The 15,956-nt window shown below is 39.5% G+C and overlaps 1 protein-coding gene across 2 annotated transcripts in view; it reads right to left on the reverse strand.

Annotated features, from left to right (window-relative positions):
* GGT1 (gamma-glutamyltransferase 1) overlaps positions 1–15,956 on the reverse strand; it is a 58,600-nt gene that overhangs the window by 15,947 nt on the left and 26,697 nt on the right. For both annotated transcript variants that reach the window (XM_072145392.1, XM_072145401.1), the window contains exons 2-3: positions 3,445–3,609; positions 2,097–2,227 (exon numbers count right to left, since the gene is read on the reverse strand). In XM_072145392.1, the coding sequence (XP_072001493.1) occupies positions 2,097–2,227; positions 3,445–3,609 (296 nt within the window). The remainder of the gene's footprint in view (positions 1–2,096; positions 2,228–3,444; positions 3,610–15,956) is intronic.

Below are 15,956 nucleotides of genomic sequence, written 5' to 3' on the forward strand. Positions count from 1 at the left end.
GTGGTGCACGCGATCGGATTTTGGTGCAAACGCACCTGCGTTCATGCAACACAATTCGGGCCGTTGGACCATCCGACGGATTCGGACTGAGCGCGGGATTTAACATTTGAATTTGTGTCGCAAGGCATGCACTTACATGTACCGGGAAGAAGATAGTGAACTCTAGCGGACCTGACACAAGCAGGAAATTGGGCTCAAGATCTTAGTGACTCGCGCTGGAGTCCATGATCATTGGACAACGCACGGCATCACGCAAGGGACGGGTAAGTAAATATGCCCCATTGTCTGGCTAACATTGTCTTCTTTCCTGACTCACGTGAATGGCAAAAACAGTTGCCTACTAACAAGATGCAATGACATAGAAACAGCAGGGTCTACATTTGGAAGTCTATTCCTTTTGGGAGAGGGTTTTTGGTTTGGTCTACATTATCCTGCATCATCTCACTAGGCTTCTTCAAAATCAGAGATGAATGTAGGGGGAACTTCCTTATTACATATTTCTTCCTGAATATTTAGTCATCATTTTCACAAGTGATTATCACCGGGAGATAATGCAGTAAATATCATGTTATTTTCTTATTACTGTAAATTCCAAAATCCAAACCAGCAGCAAGACGGCAATCGTGCTGCTGTAAGACCTACAGATGCAACTGACAGCTGTAACATAAATCTTAGAATATGGATGCATTATGCCTGCCTGAAGCCTTTGGCTTATTATTTGGAATTGAAAACCAGGGCATCTAAAGTGTGTTTTGCTAGACCTAGTAATAATGATGTTACATTGGGAAGTTGCTTTCCAAAAACAAAATAAGTACTCAGTGTTACAACAAGTAACATACAGCAGAGGTGGTTGATCTGGAGAATTACCTCAGTGATGTCACATTGCCAACTGGCTGGTGAGAGAAATGTAAATCATGGCTTTCTTGTCTGTACTTGAATTTGTAGGAATCCAAACTGTAGGTTGTTGTTTACACAGTGAAACAGATGGCCCAAAGCAGAGAGGATTCATGCCAGGTCAATAAAAACGTCCAGACAGTACTTCTGCTATTCATGTAATAGCAGACTAAGGACAAATAGTTTAGAGAACCATAAAGTTACATTTAAAAGTACAAACTATTAATCTATTAATCTGATTAATCTGTCATGCTCTTCTTCCTCTATAACAGTGGTGGCGAACCTATGGCACGGGTGCCAGGGGTGGCACTCAGAGACCTCCCTGTGGGCACTCAGGCTGTTTCCCAGGCACAGAGTTTGCCAGACATGGCAAACTGCAGTCTCAGACAGTCTGCGTTATTGTAAAGAGGTCCATCTTGGGCTGCCTGGGACTGTAGGGATAGTGAGAAGGTGTGATTAGGATTGGTTTAGAGCTACTAGAGAACTTGCTCCAGGCCCCCACGATGATTCTTGTTCAGGGGGCCCTACCGTCTTTGAACAGTATTAGGCCACTCAGGCAGTTATGTTACTGCCATGTTGACACTTTTGGAAAAGTTAGTAGGTTTTGGGTCACATTTTGGGCACTTGATCTCGAAAAGGTTCGCCATCACTGCTCTATAACATACTTTCTACAGATTGGACTGCATTGGCCACCCTAAAAGTAATGATAGGCTGACAGAGATAACTCTAATTCTGGGTGTTTAACCTCTTATGAATATGGACACTCACAGCCACTTCCTCTGTGTTCTTTGGGGATTGAAGTGACATGATCTGTAGCTGTGAACATGACATCTAGACAGGTGACTGTTGCATCCGTTTTGAAACATTTAGGACAGTTTTGGAAAATATATGAGTCTCAAGCTCACCCATTTTGCCTGCGATACTTCTGGCATTTGTAAACATACACTTTAATTATTCACAGTAAGCTGAATGCAAGCTGAAGTCTAAGATAGGTAGCTGGACAGTGAGTGAAGCAAATGCTAACTTGCTGCTTGTTCTTAACTGCACTGCCCAAATTAATTATGCAAAACTTTGCACAAACTAGATGTTGAAAATTGCAGAATAATGAAAAATGTCACCAGAGCGCACCTCTAAATCCCCATAATGGCTGTTTAAAGCAAATATTGTAGGGTGTATTGGAAGCTGTCTTTCCCAATACTCACCTGTTTTTGAATCATATACAGTAAAGATCACACCTCCTCCAATTCCCATACTGTGAGCATTCAGAAGACCATCACAAATGAGAGCAGCAATAGCAGCATCCATCGCCGAGCCACCTTCTTTCAGAATATCCCTGTCATAATTACAGATATTAAATTATTTGTGTTATATAGAGTAGAACTATATAAAATAAAGTTTTAAAGGTACATATATTACGTCTACTCTCCAATTAATACATTTTTTCTGGCTCTTTGGTGATTTGCGCCATAAAACCTTTGCAGAAAAACATGCTGCATGAATGGGTCATTGGTTGCTTTCAATAGATATAGAGAGCGAGAAGTTGTGTAAGAGGTCAAAGCTGAACTATGTCCTTGTAACAATACTTGCATACTGTAGATTTTAAAAAGGTGGAGATAATGGGGGTCATTTACTAAGGGCCCGATTCGCGGTTTCCCGACGTGTTATCCGAATATTTCCGATTTGCGCCGATTTCCCCTGTATTGCCCCGGGATTTTGGCGCACGCGTTCGGATTGTGCCGCATCGGCGCCGGCATGCACGCAACGGAAATCGGGGGGCGTGGACAAGCGGAAAACCGACGGATTCGGAAAAACCGCCGCATTTAAAAAAAGAAATGTGTCGCTTGGGACGCGCTTACCTTCACTTGGTCCGGCCCGGTGAACTCGAGTGCGTTCAGATGCTTTTCAGCGCAGCAGCGCCACCTGGTGGACGGCGGAGGAACTACCTTGATGAATCCCGGCCGGACCCGAATCCAGCGCAGAGAACGCGCCGCTGGATCGCGAACGGACCGGGTAAGTAAATCTGCCCCAATGTATGTGAATTTGTACCATAGTTTCACATGGAATAAATTAAACCAGCTGATGTTTTAGTCTTTTAACTTCGAAGAAGTCCAAGAAATGTTGGACTTATGATATGTGACTTTTATGGTTACTGTACATGTAGATCTAACAGATTACATATTTGTAGTAAGTATATGAGGATGTTTGGGATCACTGCAAATAGCCAGGAAAAATATTGTATATGCAAGAACATACCATTATTTTATTAATATTTGTTGTGGAACATTGTTTCTCAATATGCCTATCCATGGTCCAAATCATATATTTTTATCACTTTATTACATTTCTTAGGTTCAGTCTAGCCATGATATGGCTTACAGTGACCTCAATAAATTCTCTTATAAGTGCTCTTTTACGCCATGAAGTTGCATCACATACAGATCAAACGTTGGGTTAATTATACAGTACAGAGACCGTAGTCCAGTTCCTTCACAACTATCATGTATAACTTTATGCCTGCAACACTGAATGAATTTTGCCAAGGGGACTTACCTTCCAATCTCAGAGCATTTCCCAGCATCTGTAGCTACAGCTGCTCTTGCATAGATATGTGAATTAGTTGCAGTGCGTAGTCCAAAGAATAATCCCAAAAACAGAGCAAGTGCTACCACTATGGTAGTCAGAATTCCTATTATCACTATCCGTTTCTGCATGGCACTATGGTTAAAGGAAGATATGAGAAATAATATAGGGTCAGTATTCTATACAGATTCTCTTAACATGCAATATTACTACTTGATCTGATGTTATAAAACCAATAGTGTCTGCAGTGTGTTTGACTGAAGTATAACAGCACACCAACCTCTTTCAATTTCATACATTACCCACTTTAGGTTCAGGTATTATTCCATAAATAATGTTATAAATAAAGGTAGACCATATTTGTTTATTTTACTATGAATAAGAAGGAGATGTACAGTTACCCTGGGCCTGCCTTGTGTCCTGCTGAAAGAAGAAGCTGCTTGTACTTGGCAATACATCATGCTGCCAGCATTCTCCTGGCTTTTCCAATTGACTCTCATGGTGCCAGAGCTGCCATTGTAATGTTGCATCAGAAGAGGCCCACAGACAGGGCACAGCAAGTAATCTCACAACAGGCCTGATATCCGGGTAGTATAAAACTGTAGTCAAAGGTTTTCTGTTAAATAAGTTAAAACACTAACAGAAAACCTCTCTACTGAAAAAAACCCTGAACCCATAAATCTTGCTGGGTTTCTGCTGGAAATAAAGAGCAGCCATAAAAACCAAAGATCAAAAAAAGAATGTTAGAGATGTCCATCACACAGATAATGTAGACATTAAAACAGGCACATAGAATTTCCCTCTCGGGCACAAACATAAATCAACTAAAATTACATAGCAGGCAAGGAAACAGGCAATACCTTTTTGAGGCTAACTGAGCTTTTGAGAATACTAGTTCTCTTCGTCAGACATGATGTTCATAACATGTTCATAACATCATGTCAGACGAAGAGAACTAGTATACTCAGAAGCTCACCATTAAATATATTCAGTTAACCTCAAAAAGGTATCGCCTGATTTCTTCACTCTTCTTCTGCTCTCCATGGCTAACACGGTACAAATCTACACTAATAGCAGGCAGGGCAAAGCCAACTCTGTATATCTGTCACAGTACAAGGATAGTGGCGCTTGGCCCCAGGGTAGATGCAGCACATTTCCATCCTACAATGTTCATATGTTTATTGCTCTTGAGGAGGTACACTTCAATGGCATCTTATTCTCATACAGAGGACTAGAACTATACAATAATGTGATCACTCTAACCTACAACAAAACCAATGTCAATATACGTAAAAGGGTTCTAGAGTTGCAGCAAATAAATGTTATTGTTTCTATGATACAATTTCCCAATATCCTTCTTTATCAATTACTCATGGTTTCCAAGATCTCTACTTTCGTTCATTAACCTCTTAAAGACCAGCCCATTTTTCATTTTTGTGTTTTCATTTTTCACTCCCCACCTACAAAAATCTATAACTTTTTTTATTCTTCCATGCAAAGAGCTCTGTGGGGGCTTGTTTTCTGCGTAACAAATTGCACTTCATAGTGATGGTATTTAATATTCCATGTCATGTACTGGGAAGCGGGAAATTCCAAATTAAATAGGTGAAAAAATGCATTTGAGCCATCTTCTTGTGGGCTTGGATTTTACGCCTTTTACTGTGCGCCTCAAATGACATGTCTTCTTTATTCTTCGGTATGATTACGGGGATACCTAATTTATATAGGTTTTATAATATTTGCATACATTTACAAAAATTAAAGCCTGTGCAAAAAAAAAAGAAAAAATTCTCTATTTTGCCATGTTCTGGCACTAGTAACTTTTTAATACTTTTGGTACGGAGCTGTGGGTTGTGTCACCATTTTGTATGGTCTTATGGACTGTATGGCCTTATGATCACTTTTTATAGAATATTTATATGTTTCAAAATGCCATTTACGTTACGTTACACCTGGATTAATTGTTATTTTATTTTGATAGATTGGACATTTTGGGACGCGGCAATACCTAACATGTTTATGATTTTGAGTGAGGAGGGTAAATTTTTATTTATTTATTTTTTAATTGTATTTTATGTTTTACTATTCATTCAGACCCCCTAGGGTACATTATTCTTAGGCTATTGGTGAATTTTTAGGGCACATCTTATTAAAGTTAAGCAAAAGAGGCGGGCACAACCAAAGTACAAATTGTCAATGTATCCAAAAACGGCATATTAAAACAATAAGAAACAGATGGATGCGTATGAACAGACCCAAATATGTGTAAAAAAATCTATAACTTTATTTGTAATCACCTATGAACAACAGGGCATACACAAAAACCATAAAACACACCTAAAATCGCTGGGCAAAATTCGCTGAGCAAAGCCCCTAAATCCCTCCTGTGGAATGCACGCCAAAGCAGACAATCTTTTATATATACTAAAATGAAACCTAAAAGCGGCATTACCATCTGATGTTCCCGTAGGAGTGAGTATAAATTTAAAGAGAAAGGTCCAACAAGGAGTAGGGCGAAGTACAATATGCAGCAAACGCTCACCAGCTATGGAGAGGGCTCAGCACGTGATCCCTCTCCAATCTCCCACAGCCGACATCACGCATCGTTAAAGGGGTTTTCTGAGCGAACAAAAGTTAGGTCTTATCCACAGGATAGGGCCTAACTTGCTGATCAGTGCGGGTCTCAGTATGGAGACCCCCACAGATCGTGAAAATGAGTGGTCCGTCGGACCACTCATTGCTCCGTCAGACTAATGGAGCAGACGGCTCAGCACTGAGACCCAAACTGATCAGCCAGTTAGGCCCTATCCCGTGGATAAGACCTAACATTTGTTCATGGGAAAACCCCTTTAAGGATGTCAGCCTTAATTCCCCCTGCTCTTGTAGAGCTGGATATACTGAGAGACTCCGGCCTCTTAGTCTATCTGGAGGTGTGCTCTGCTGCCGGAATAGAATTGTGATTATATAGAGTATAGAAAATAGTCTGTGAGCAAAACAAACATAACATATATGCAACATTGAATATTGTTGTCACCCTTTTTATGAATTATTGATGTGGTTGATCCTGCCAGTAGTATATGCTTGTTTTAAAGATTATGCCATGTGTGTCTAAGTACTGGTTATTCTTAGGTGAAACTGTGAATGGCTCATTAAATCAGTTATGGTTCCTTGTACATACATACATACATACATACATACATACATACTTGTACATGAATCTGTTTGTGCACTGTTTTTATGTTTGCCATTTTTAAATATGTGATGAATTTATACTTTTATACATTGATTTATTTGTGTGGAAAACCTCTTTTCTTCTTTTTGGTACAATAGTCAGGGAGCTAAGAAACTATGGATTGTGAGTAGTATGGCATCTGCATATCAACAGCCTCCAAAACAATTGCAGTTCACATATGACGTCCTATAGAAGCATCCTGCTTTCTGGACAAAAGTTCATCACAGCCAGATAAAGTCCCTTCCCTCTATGTTATTTGGTTATCAACAAGCAGGAGGTGGTGGGAATATACTACTATGGAATATTGTAGCAGTTTCCATGACTAGAATATGCCACCGAGGTGACAGATTAACAGAGGTTACAGATTAAACCCATGATAATATAAGAATGATTATAAGCGATTTTACATCTAATATATGCAACATACCTCACACATCATTCAGTGATACGCATAGCCGTCTTCTCCCAACCCAAGACAGGCAGTCCTCCAGACAACCTCTTTAAAGGGTGAGTCCTAATGTGCCCTGCTAAGGTGATCCAAATCAATCAGGGTACAACACCTAGTTGGTGACTGCTTTGTGTCCAGCCAGTTGGACTAACCTAGGGACTGCTGGCTATGCTTGCTATTTACTACAGTATATGAATATAATATGTAATTTCCTTTTCCCAGTTTAGGGTTTCCATGAATACATATTCTGCATCTCCAGCATGTTGTGGTCTTCTAGCGCTCTCCTCCGTTCTCTGTCCCTTCTGTTCTTTTTCATTATTTTTCTTCTTGAAGTAGGTCTCCAAATCCTGAAATCCTCATCTTGCTCTGCTTTCCTCATAGGATATCTACTCAGATCCCCCCAAATTCCTGCAGTAACAGAATGTACTACTGAGGGTTTATGGATAGGGATTACCAAGGGTGGTCTCTTAGGGCTTGGACATACTGCTTGCACATTTCCTGGAGAGCCACATTTATAACGGGCACACAACATGGTACTACTTTTAACATACTTATCTGCTAGGGGGGTGGATTCCTCCAATGTCTGCGGTTCCCAGTCTAGCAGCCACTCCTTAACTTCTACTGGACATCTTTCCTGAAACTGCTCTTTCAAAATTAGCTGAAGGAAGTATGCAAAAGTCTCTGACCACTTTCCCTGGGTCCACTGGTCTAAATAATTAATGTTTTGTTACTAAATTCATACTGAAAGATAGGAAATGAGTCTCAAAGCTTGAGAAGATAATAGGCACGATCATTATGGGTGACCCATCTGCTCCAGGTTCTCTCCATTACTCAGTTCATTGCAGTTTGTAGGAGTCCTTTCCACAGAGAACGATGGCCGTGGAGGCAGCATCTTGTTCCTGACCAAGGTGTGGTATCAGGAAGGCAATGACCTCAGCTTTCTTCTTTCCCACAATCCCACAATTCCTGCCCAACTTTCTCAAGGTAGCCACGGTCACCTCTTCCAGCTCTGGTCTCTGCATACTTATCACCATTTCCATACCAGTGCTGCCCCCAAGTCAATCAAGAAAGGTGCTTGTTACCAGCAAAGAAAAGCACTGAGCAAGGACTTCGCATCAGACATGTCTTATGGAAGAGCGCTGCAAAATTCTCCCTAGACAAAAGTTCATCATAGACTGTTACACACATAGCCCCACCCCCATATAGAATATGGGGAATATGCTGTATATGGTTATCATCTAGCAGGGGGCAGTGGGAATTTACTACTCTGGTAGATCCCTACTGGAATGGTATAGAAGAACCAGAGGTTACACCCATGGTTTTATATTACTATTCCAAGTGATTTTATGTCTAATACATGTAACATACCCCACCATACCACAACTGCCCCAGATCCAGCAGAACAATATGAGGGAGCCAGATTATGAGATGGCTACAATGTTAGGGGGTTATAAGAGGCACAATATCATGAGAAACTGGGAGACACAGTATTAGGGGGCCACCACCAGGTTCAGCTAGGGGGCACAATATCAGAATATATGGGTGCCAAAATATGAGGCACATAATGCGAGGGGGGAAAAGGAGGGAATTATATTGTATAAGGGTGGGGCTTAGAAGTGAAAAATTATCCACAGGGAGATACGCTTTTGTCTCTTTTTCACCACTGTAAAAGTTTGGGGGGGCATGTGCCACACATATACAGTAATTCAGTGTTATGCATAAGAAATAGTTTGGGAACTCCAATAGTAACTTTATAATGTTATACCATAAATACTATAGGAAGTTTATAGGTTATTAGTTGCACTAATTGAACAGCCCCATACCACCAAAGAGTGTAACTGTACTATAACTAAAATGTATAGTAATGTAAGTATTGTAAGTCTTTGGTATCCAGTACACCAGATAACTGAGTTTCACATATTATCAATGTTTAAACATTAGAAGAACACATTAATAAACTCAGGCTTGGACAAAAATATTGATGCAAAGCATCAAAACATAAATGAAGTAAAACAACACCACAAATTGTTCCAGAGATGACTGTACCTGTTCATACAGCGCTTCATCAAACAGCTCCCCATATGCATAGTAAGCATGAGGATGGCTTGTCTCATTAATAAGATTTTAAATGAAAATACAAATATGCAAACATTTGTCAGATAAATGGCGGACTCCGCCTCACATGTGTTTTTTCACATCAGTGATTTGTCACCAAAACCATTGTGGCTTACAGATTGATTTTCTCTTCCTGGCTTCAGTGATTTTTCACTGATGTCTCACCGACCCATTCTTTTCAATATGTTGAATGGGCAGTAAGACATCACTGAAAAATCACTGAATCCAGAAAGAGAAAATAAATGTGTTTGAGTCCATAAGCCAAAATGGCTTCATTGTAAAATCACTGACGCCAGAATAAAGAGATGAACAGATCATAATATACAAAGATCAGCCTGAAAGCCACTTTAAGCCAATAATTGATATTGTTTGTGAAAGGAAAAGTTATACAATTTACATATATATTTTCTGTATTAATTCCTCACTGTTTCTACATCTCTGCTTGCTGTCCTCCTTCCATGTTTACTTCCACAGGATAGAAATCTGTCCATGGTGGGACCTTTGGATCACTTTTATTTTAGTTATATGAGTGGCAAATTATACAAAAGCAGAAATTTGGACAGTTGGAGTTTTCTTCCGCTACAACATTCACTGTACCGGATAATTTACATTATATGTTAAAAGATAGGGTATTTTGGAATTTGGAATAATTAACATACTTAATACCTTCATATTTGTGTTCTAGGTAATATAGGGGTAATCTGAATATTTGAATTTAACAAAATGAACGTCCAGCTCACCACTCCAGCTGTTGACCACCTTGGTTCACTGAGAAAATCGGAAGCCTCCACATCACACATAAGCCAAAGAATTTTAAGTTCCAGCATGTCCATCGGAAGCTAATTTAAACTTGCTCTTTATCATACAAGATATAATACAGGCACTTGGAAGCAAAGTGTCAATTGACACATATTGTCCAACAGGACTTAATTCTGATGAAGTCTTGAAGGCACAGAGATGGTGTGGAAATAAACCACATGGATTTAGTGGTTTAACCCAAGCACACTTACACACTGGTGTGTGTTCCCTGAAACAGGATCCTTTCTTCATTTAGCTGTTAATGGCTTATTAAATGAAGAACATTTCATGGGGGCACACACAACAGCATGCAAGTATGCTTGGTTTAAAACCACCAAATCCAAATGGTTGATTTCCTTTAAGGTGCTCAAGTCGGATTTAAGTGCAGCATGTAGCAGGTTAACTACCATGAACCATTCGATCAGTTAACAGCAGGTGTGTGCTGTTTAATACAGCAGACCGATGCCTTCATACACAATAATCCAAATGGCAACCTACATGTATGTTTTGTGGTCACCAAAACGGTTAATAAAGTTCAAATAGACAGAATCCTTCCAACCAAAGAACCTTAGGTATCTATCTTTTTCAAGTGATTATCTACTATTGCCATTAAAATCACTAAACATTTGTTGCTTCATTTTTGCGATATGAATACATTCTGTAAACAATAATCACACAAATACTATTTTGGAGGTAAAAATGAATTTATCCTCAAAACTCCAGGAGTGCACGCGTTAAATGTGCCTGTATGATGCACCTTGGCGTAGCTGTTAAACATGCATACAAAGCTATGACAGAAAGAATGAGTGGGTAGAAGTGCCATCTGTTCTACTAGTGCAAGCATTGACAGCTCCCCTAATCTCCCCTCTCTCTAGCTAGATTTATTCTTCAACCCCATGAAAGAAAAAAAAATATAACATACAAGTTCTTTTAAACTGAAACCGTGATCCTGCCAGATATATATATATATAATAATATCTATCAGGAGGAATTGCTGCTGTTATTTTATAGTCCTGAAGTAGGCTATGATAAATGTCCCCCATAATTTGAAAATGTGAGCTTCAGATAAAAAATCCAATTCCAACCTTTTTTACCTGGCTGTAACACTCACTAATGTTCCTTTGCATCATCTTGAGACATAAGGGTTTTAACAAGGGCGTAACTAGGAGAGGCTGGGGCCCATATCAGGTTTCTGAATTGGGCCCCCCTTCCCCCTTAAAAAATATACATATTATACACTCATATAAACACATTAATATACTTCAAGATAAATACAATATATAGATAAATACTGTATATAGATATACAGCATAAACAGTATACACACACACACACACCACATATACATATAGCATATAAACAGTACCATACACACCCATGCAGCATACACACATCAGATATTAGAACACATAAAGCAAATACACACACTGGGGGCTGCTCTGGTTGCTACCACTGTAGTTACTCCCTTGGTTTCAAAACTCTCCCATCATGTATTAAAAAAAGCCTCCACATGTCGCTCCTCAGATGGCTGTTATGGGGGTCATGATTTGGTTCTATGATTTGCGACCAGATCATGGCCCCCATAGACTTCTATGGCTCTCGGTGAGGGTTCAGTGAGCACACTGTGTGTCACTGCACCATCACTGAGGCGAGTGGCAAAATATAGGACACGTCCTATATGCTGGTAGATTTGCAGCGCAGCCGCTCATATGCCTGTGGAAGAAGGATGGGTGAAGAGTGGTCACCCCTCACACCTCCTCCTCCCGGCCCTGTGTTTGTCCAGGATTCAGTCCTGGTGAGCACCTGGCCACTCGAATGTATTAGGCTGCATGCACACTGCCGTGAGCCCGCCGCACCGTAGCACGGCGGGCACACAGCATCGCGGGGAGAGGAGGAGGTGAGCGCAGCTCACCCCCGCCCTTCTCCATAGCGATGTATGGCCATGGCGCCGTAATACGGGAAAGGTAGGACATGTCCTATCTTTTCCCGGGCTACGGAGCGGTACGGTGCCGCACGTGTGCTGCACCGTACCGCTCCCGTAGGGCGCCGCGAGCCCATAGAAGTGTATGGGGGACGTATATCGGCCGCATATATACGTCGGCCGTATATACGTCCCCCATACTGTAGTGTGAATGCAGCCTTAGGTAGTAAGACATTAGTCCAGTCCATCCACATTATAAACAAATGTTTATTGTATCCCCTTGTACAGTAACAGTGACTGTCTTTATCTACAAACCCAAATATTCCTTTGGATGGAGGCTATAATCAGGTTTTTGAAAGCTGTATAATTGAGTAGTCTTGAATATTGATTGAAAGAGACACTGGGGCAGAAATCTCTAAATGGTTGCCATCATCTTCATGACTTGTAGTGGAGTTATGGAGGAGCCAAAGAAGTCGGGGAGGTGGCAAAGGGTACCCTTCTGGGTATGTTGCATGTAGGGATAGGAATATTAAGGAGTGTATTTTTCAGAAACATTTAGGATGTGTCGTAGTAGAATATAAAATATAAAAATGTAGTAGAATAACTGCAAAATTTAGCCTGGGGGGGTAATAGCCATTTTGGAAGCATGGTGAAACTAGCTTGTTTCTGAAGCTTTTTATGCCATGATTCTGCTGCAGCTCAGGGGCAGATCTCAACCTTTGCAATGCAAAGTTTGTATTCTGCACTGTGATCTGCAGCATCATAAATCTGCAGTAGAAAGTTATTTTTCTGCAGTGAGTATGGGATTTACATAAATCCCATACGCTACCCTGCTACTTTATCAAGCTGCAGATTCTACAGTATGCTATGGGAAAAAATCAAAAGATCTCTGCTTTCATGATCAGCTCTGTAGTATAGATAGGGGGCACCATTCCCTTTAACTTAGGCTAATATGTCAGTCCTAGCTATTGAAGAAATAAGTAATAACACTTAAAATGCTCCCTTCTCAGGGCCATTTTTTAAATGTTCTAAAAAAAAAATGTGCCAGTAATTGTGAAAAATACCGGTATATATTTTTTCCCTAACATTTTACTTTCCATAAAAAATTACATTTATTAAAAATTAAATCCATATTTACAGATTTAAACCCAAAACATGTAAGTGAGTGGATTTCAAACCTTTGCAGGTAGTGAGGGCATGAGTGTAACTTGAAGATGCTAGACCATAATGCAAAATCTGTACCAAGTTCCCAACTTTAACCCCTTCTGGACCAGGATGTTTCAGGTTTGTGCATTTACGTTTTTCTTTCTGGCCCTTTCACAAGCCATTTCTTTTTGATTTTCCATTTGCCAAGCTAAATGAGAGCTTGTTATCTGCAAGACAAATTGTACTTTCTAGTGCCATCATTTCAGTGGTATGTGTTGGGAAGCTGGAAAAACAATTCCAAATGTGGTTGCATAAAATGGGATTGGATTTATTTTTACGGTTTGCCGTGTGCCATTGTTCAAATAATTGTTATGTACATTTACCCTGTGTAGATTGTGTGAAAATGAGAGGAATATCGCTTTAAAGGTAAGCGCACTTGGCACTTTCTACCAGTATGTTAACAAAGCTTCTCAAGGGTTACGTCTACTAGTTGCCGTTTAGTACTCTGGAGTAGCAGAATTTTCTTTAGGTATTAAACCCATAAAGGCTCAGTAAGGCGCAGTTTAATTAATCTCCTTAAGAATAGAGAGCACTCCTGGATATAATAATAAATAATAATAATAATTCTTTATTTATATAGCGCACACAGATTACGCAGCGCTGCACAAAGCATGTTAAATCGGTCCCTGTCCCCAATGGGGATATCAGATAAAATTCACAGATTAGTGATTTACTTGAAACTACAGTGGATGTTGTATTTAGATTTTTCTATACAAGACTGGGCTAAGTGCTGTGATAAAACCATGCATTTACACATATATATTTATATTCAATTAACCCCTTAAGGACGCAGCCATTTTGTAGCTTAATGCTCAGCCCGATTTTTTGGATTCTGACATGCATCGCTTTATATGGTTACAACTTTTGAACACCGTTACTTATCTAAACAATTCTGAGATTGTTTTTTTCCCCACATGTTGCACTTCATTTTAGTGGTAAATTTTGGCTGATAAGTTTTGCGTTTATTTACCAAAAAAAAAAGAAAATATGATGAATTTTTTGAAAAATTTGCCATTTTCTAAATCATTGCATTTTCAGGCAGATAGATTTACCATCTAAATAAGTTGCTGAATAACATTTCCCATTTGTCTACTTTACATTTTCATAATTTTTTAAATGTCTGGATAATTTATTTTGATGTCATGCGGCTTACAAATTGAATATCACTTTTCCGGATTTTCAGTATTGACTATTTTGGGGATAAATACAGTTTTGAATGAAATTTTACATACTTAGCATCAAACCCCCCTATATAACCAACCCATTTTCAAATCTGCACCCATCAAGCTATCAGAAACAGCTTTTACAAAGATTGTTAACCCCTTGAGATCTTCATAGTAATTGAATCAAAATGGAGGTGAAATTTAGAATGGTCAAATTGTGCCGGTTATACGTTCATTTAGCCCTAAAATTTACACATTTCCAAACGCAGAAAGGAAGGAGCGCCTTGCAGCTGCCAGGATTTTAGTTTCCTCATTGGCCCCTTTTGTAGGCTATAAAATTTTCGCTTTTCTGTTATTGGGGTCATTTTTTGTGGGATGACATGCTTTTTCCAGTGTTACCATTTTGGGGGTAAGTATCCCCTATTGTTGAAAATTTAGGAACTTTTTTTTGAGGGCAGGAGTAGAAAAGCATCAATTCTGTACTGGATTTTTTACTTTTTTTTTTGGTGTTCACCGTATAGCATAGTGATGGCGAACCTTTTAGAGACAGAGTGCCCAAACTGCAACCAAAATCCACTTATTTACCCTGAAGTGCCAACGTGGTATTTTAAGCAGTAACTTATTGCTACCTGTTCTTCCACTTCTTTCAATTGTATGGGCCACCTGAGGCCATCAATACAGTTGAAAGTAGGAGGGCAAATTCAGACTATTATTGTAGCTTCCCTCCAGGGTCTCTCTGTACAGGAAGAATGGTGGGTCTAGCAGGATGACCTACAAAGATAATGCAGTTCTATCAACACCTTCTCACTTTTAAAGCAGTTCCAGTCAATGGAGTGTCAATGTAAAATAACGCTGAGAGCAGCATCTCTTAAGTTGCCTGGGACTGCAGAAAGATTTTATATATTTGGTCCTGTTTGGTGAACTCTGTCCTGGGGTGATGGTCTGAGTGCCGACAGAAAGGGCTCAGTGTGCCACCTCTGGCACCCGTGCCATAGGTTCGCCACCACTGGTATAGCCTAATAATCATGTTATCTTTATTCTCTGGGTCGATACGATTACGGGGATACCATACATGAATATTTTTTCTTACGTTTTACTAAATTTGTCAAATAAAACCCTAATGTGGGGAAAAATCTATCATTTTTGTATTGCTGTCTTCCAAGTGACATAACATTTTTACTTTTTTGGCTACGGAACTGGTTGATGGCTTGTTTCTTGTTGTACTTTGCACCAGTATCATGCCGGAGTACTTATCGCTTTTTATAGCATTTTTTGTGGGATTGAATAGGTAAAAATCATAATTTTTGGAGGGTTTATAACATTTTTTTTTATGGTGTTTATCGTACGGATTCAATAATTATTTACTGTTATTCTACCGCTTGTTACGGACGCGGTGATACTATATATGTGGGGTTTGTGTTATGATTTAGACTTTATTTATATGTCTCTTTATATGTTTTGGGGCTTTTTGGGCATTTTTAGTGATTTATTACTTAATTTTTTTATTGAATAACTTTTTTTTTTTACTTTTTCACTTTTTTTTACCATGGGACATGAACAAGCAATCATCTGATTGCTTGTTCATGATAATATTCTGCA

Source organism: Engystomops pustulosus, chromosome 1, assembly GCF_040894005.1.
Source record: "Engystomops pustulosus chromosome 1, aEngPut4.maternal, whole genome shotgun sequence".
Taxonomy (NCBI): domain Eukaryota; kingdom Metazoa; phylum Chordata; class Amphibia; order Anura; family Leptodactylidae; genus Engystomops; species Engystomops pustulosus.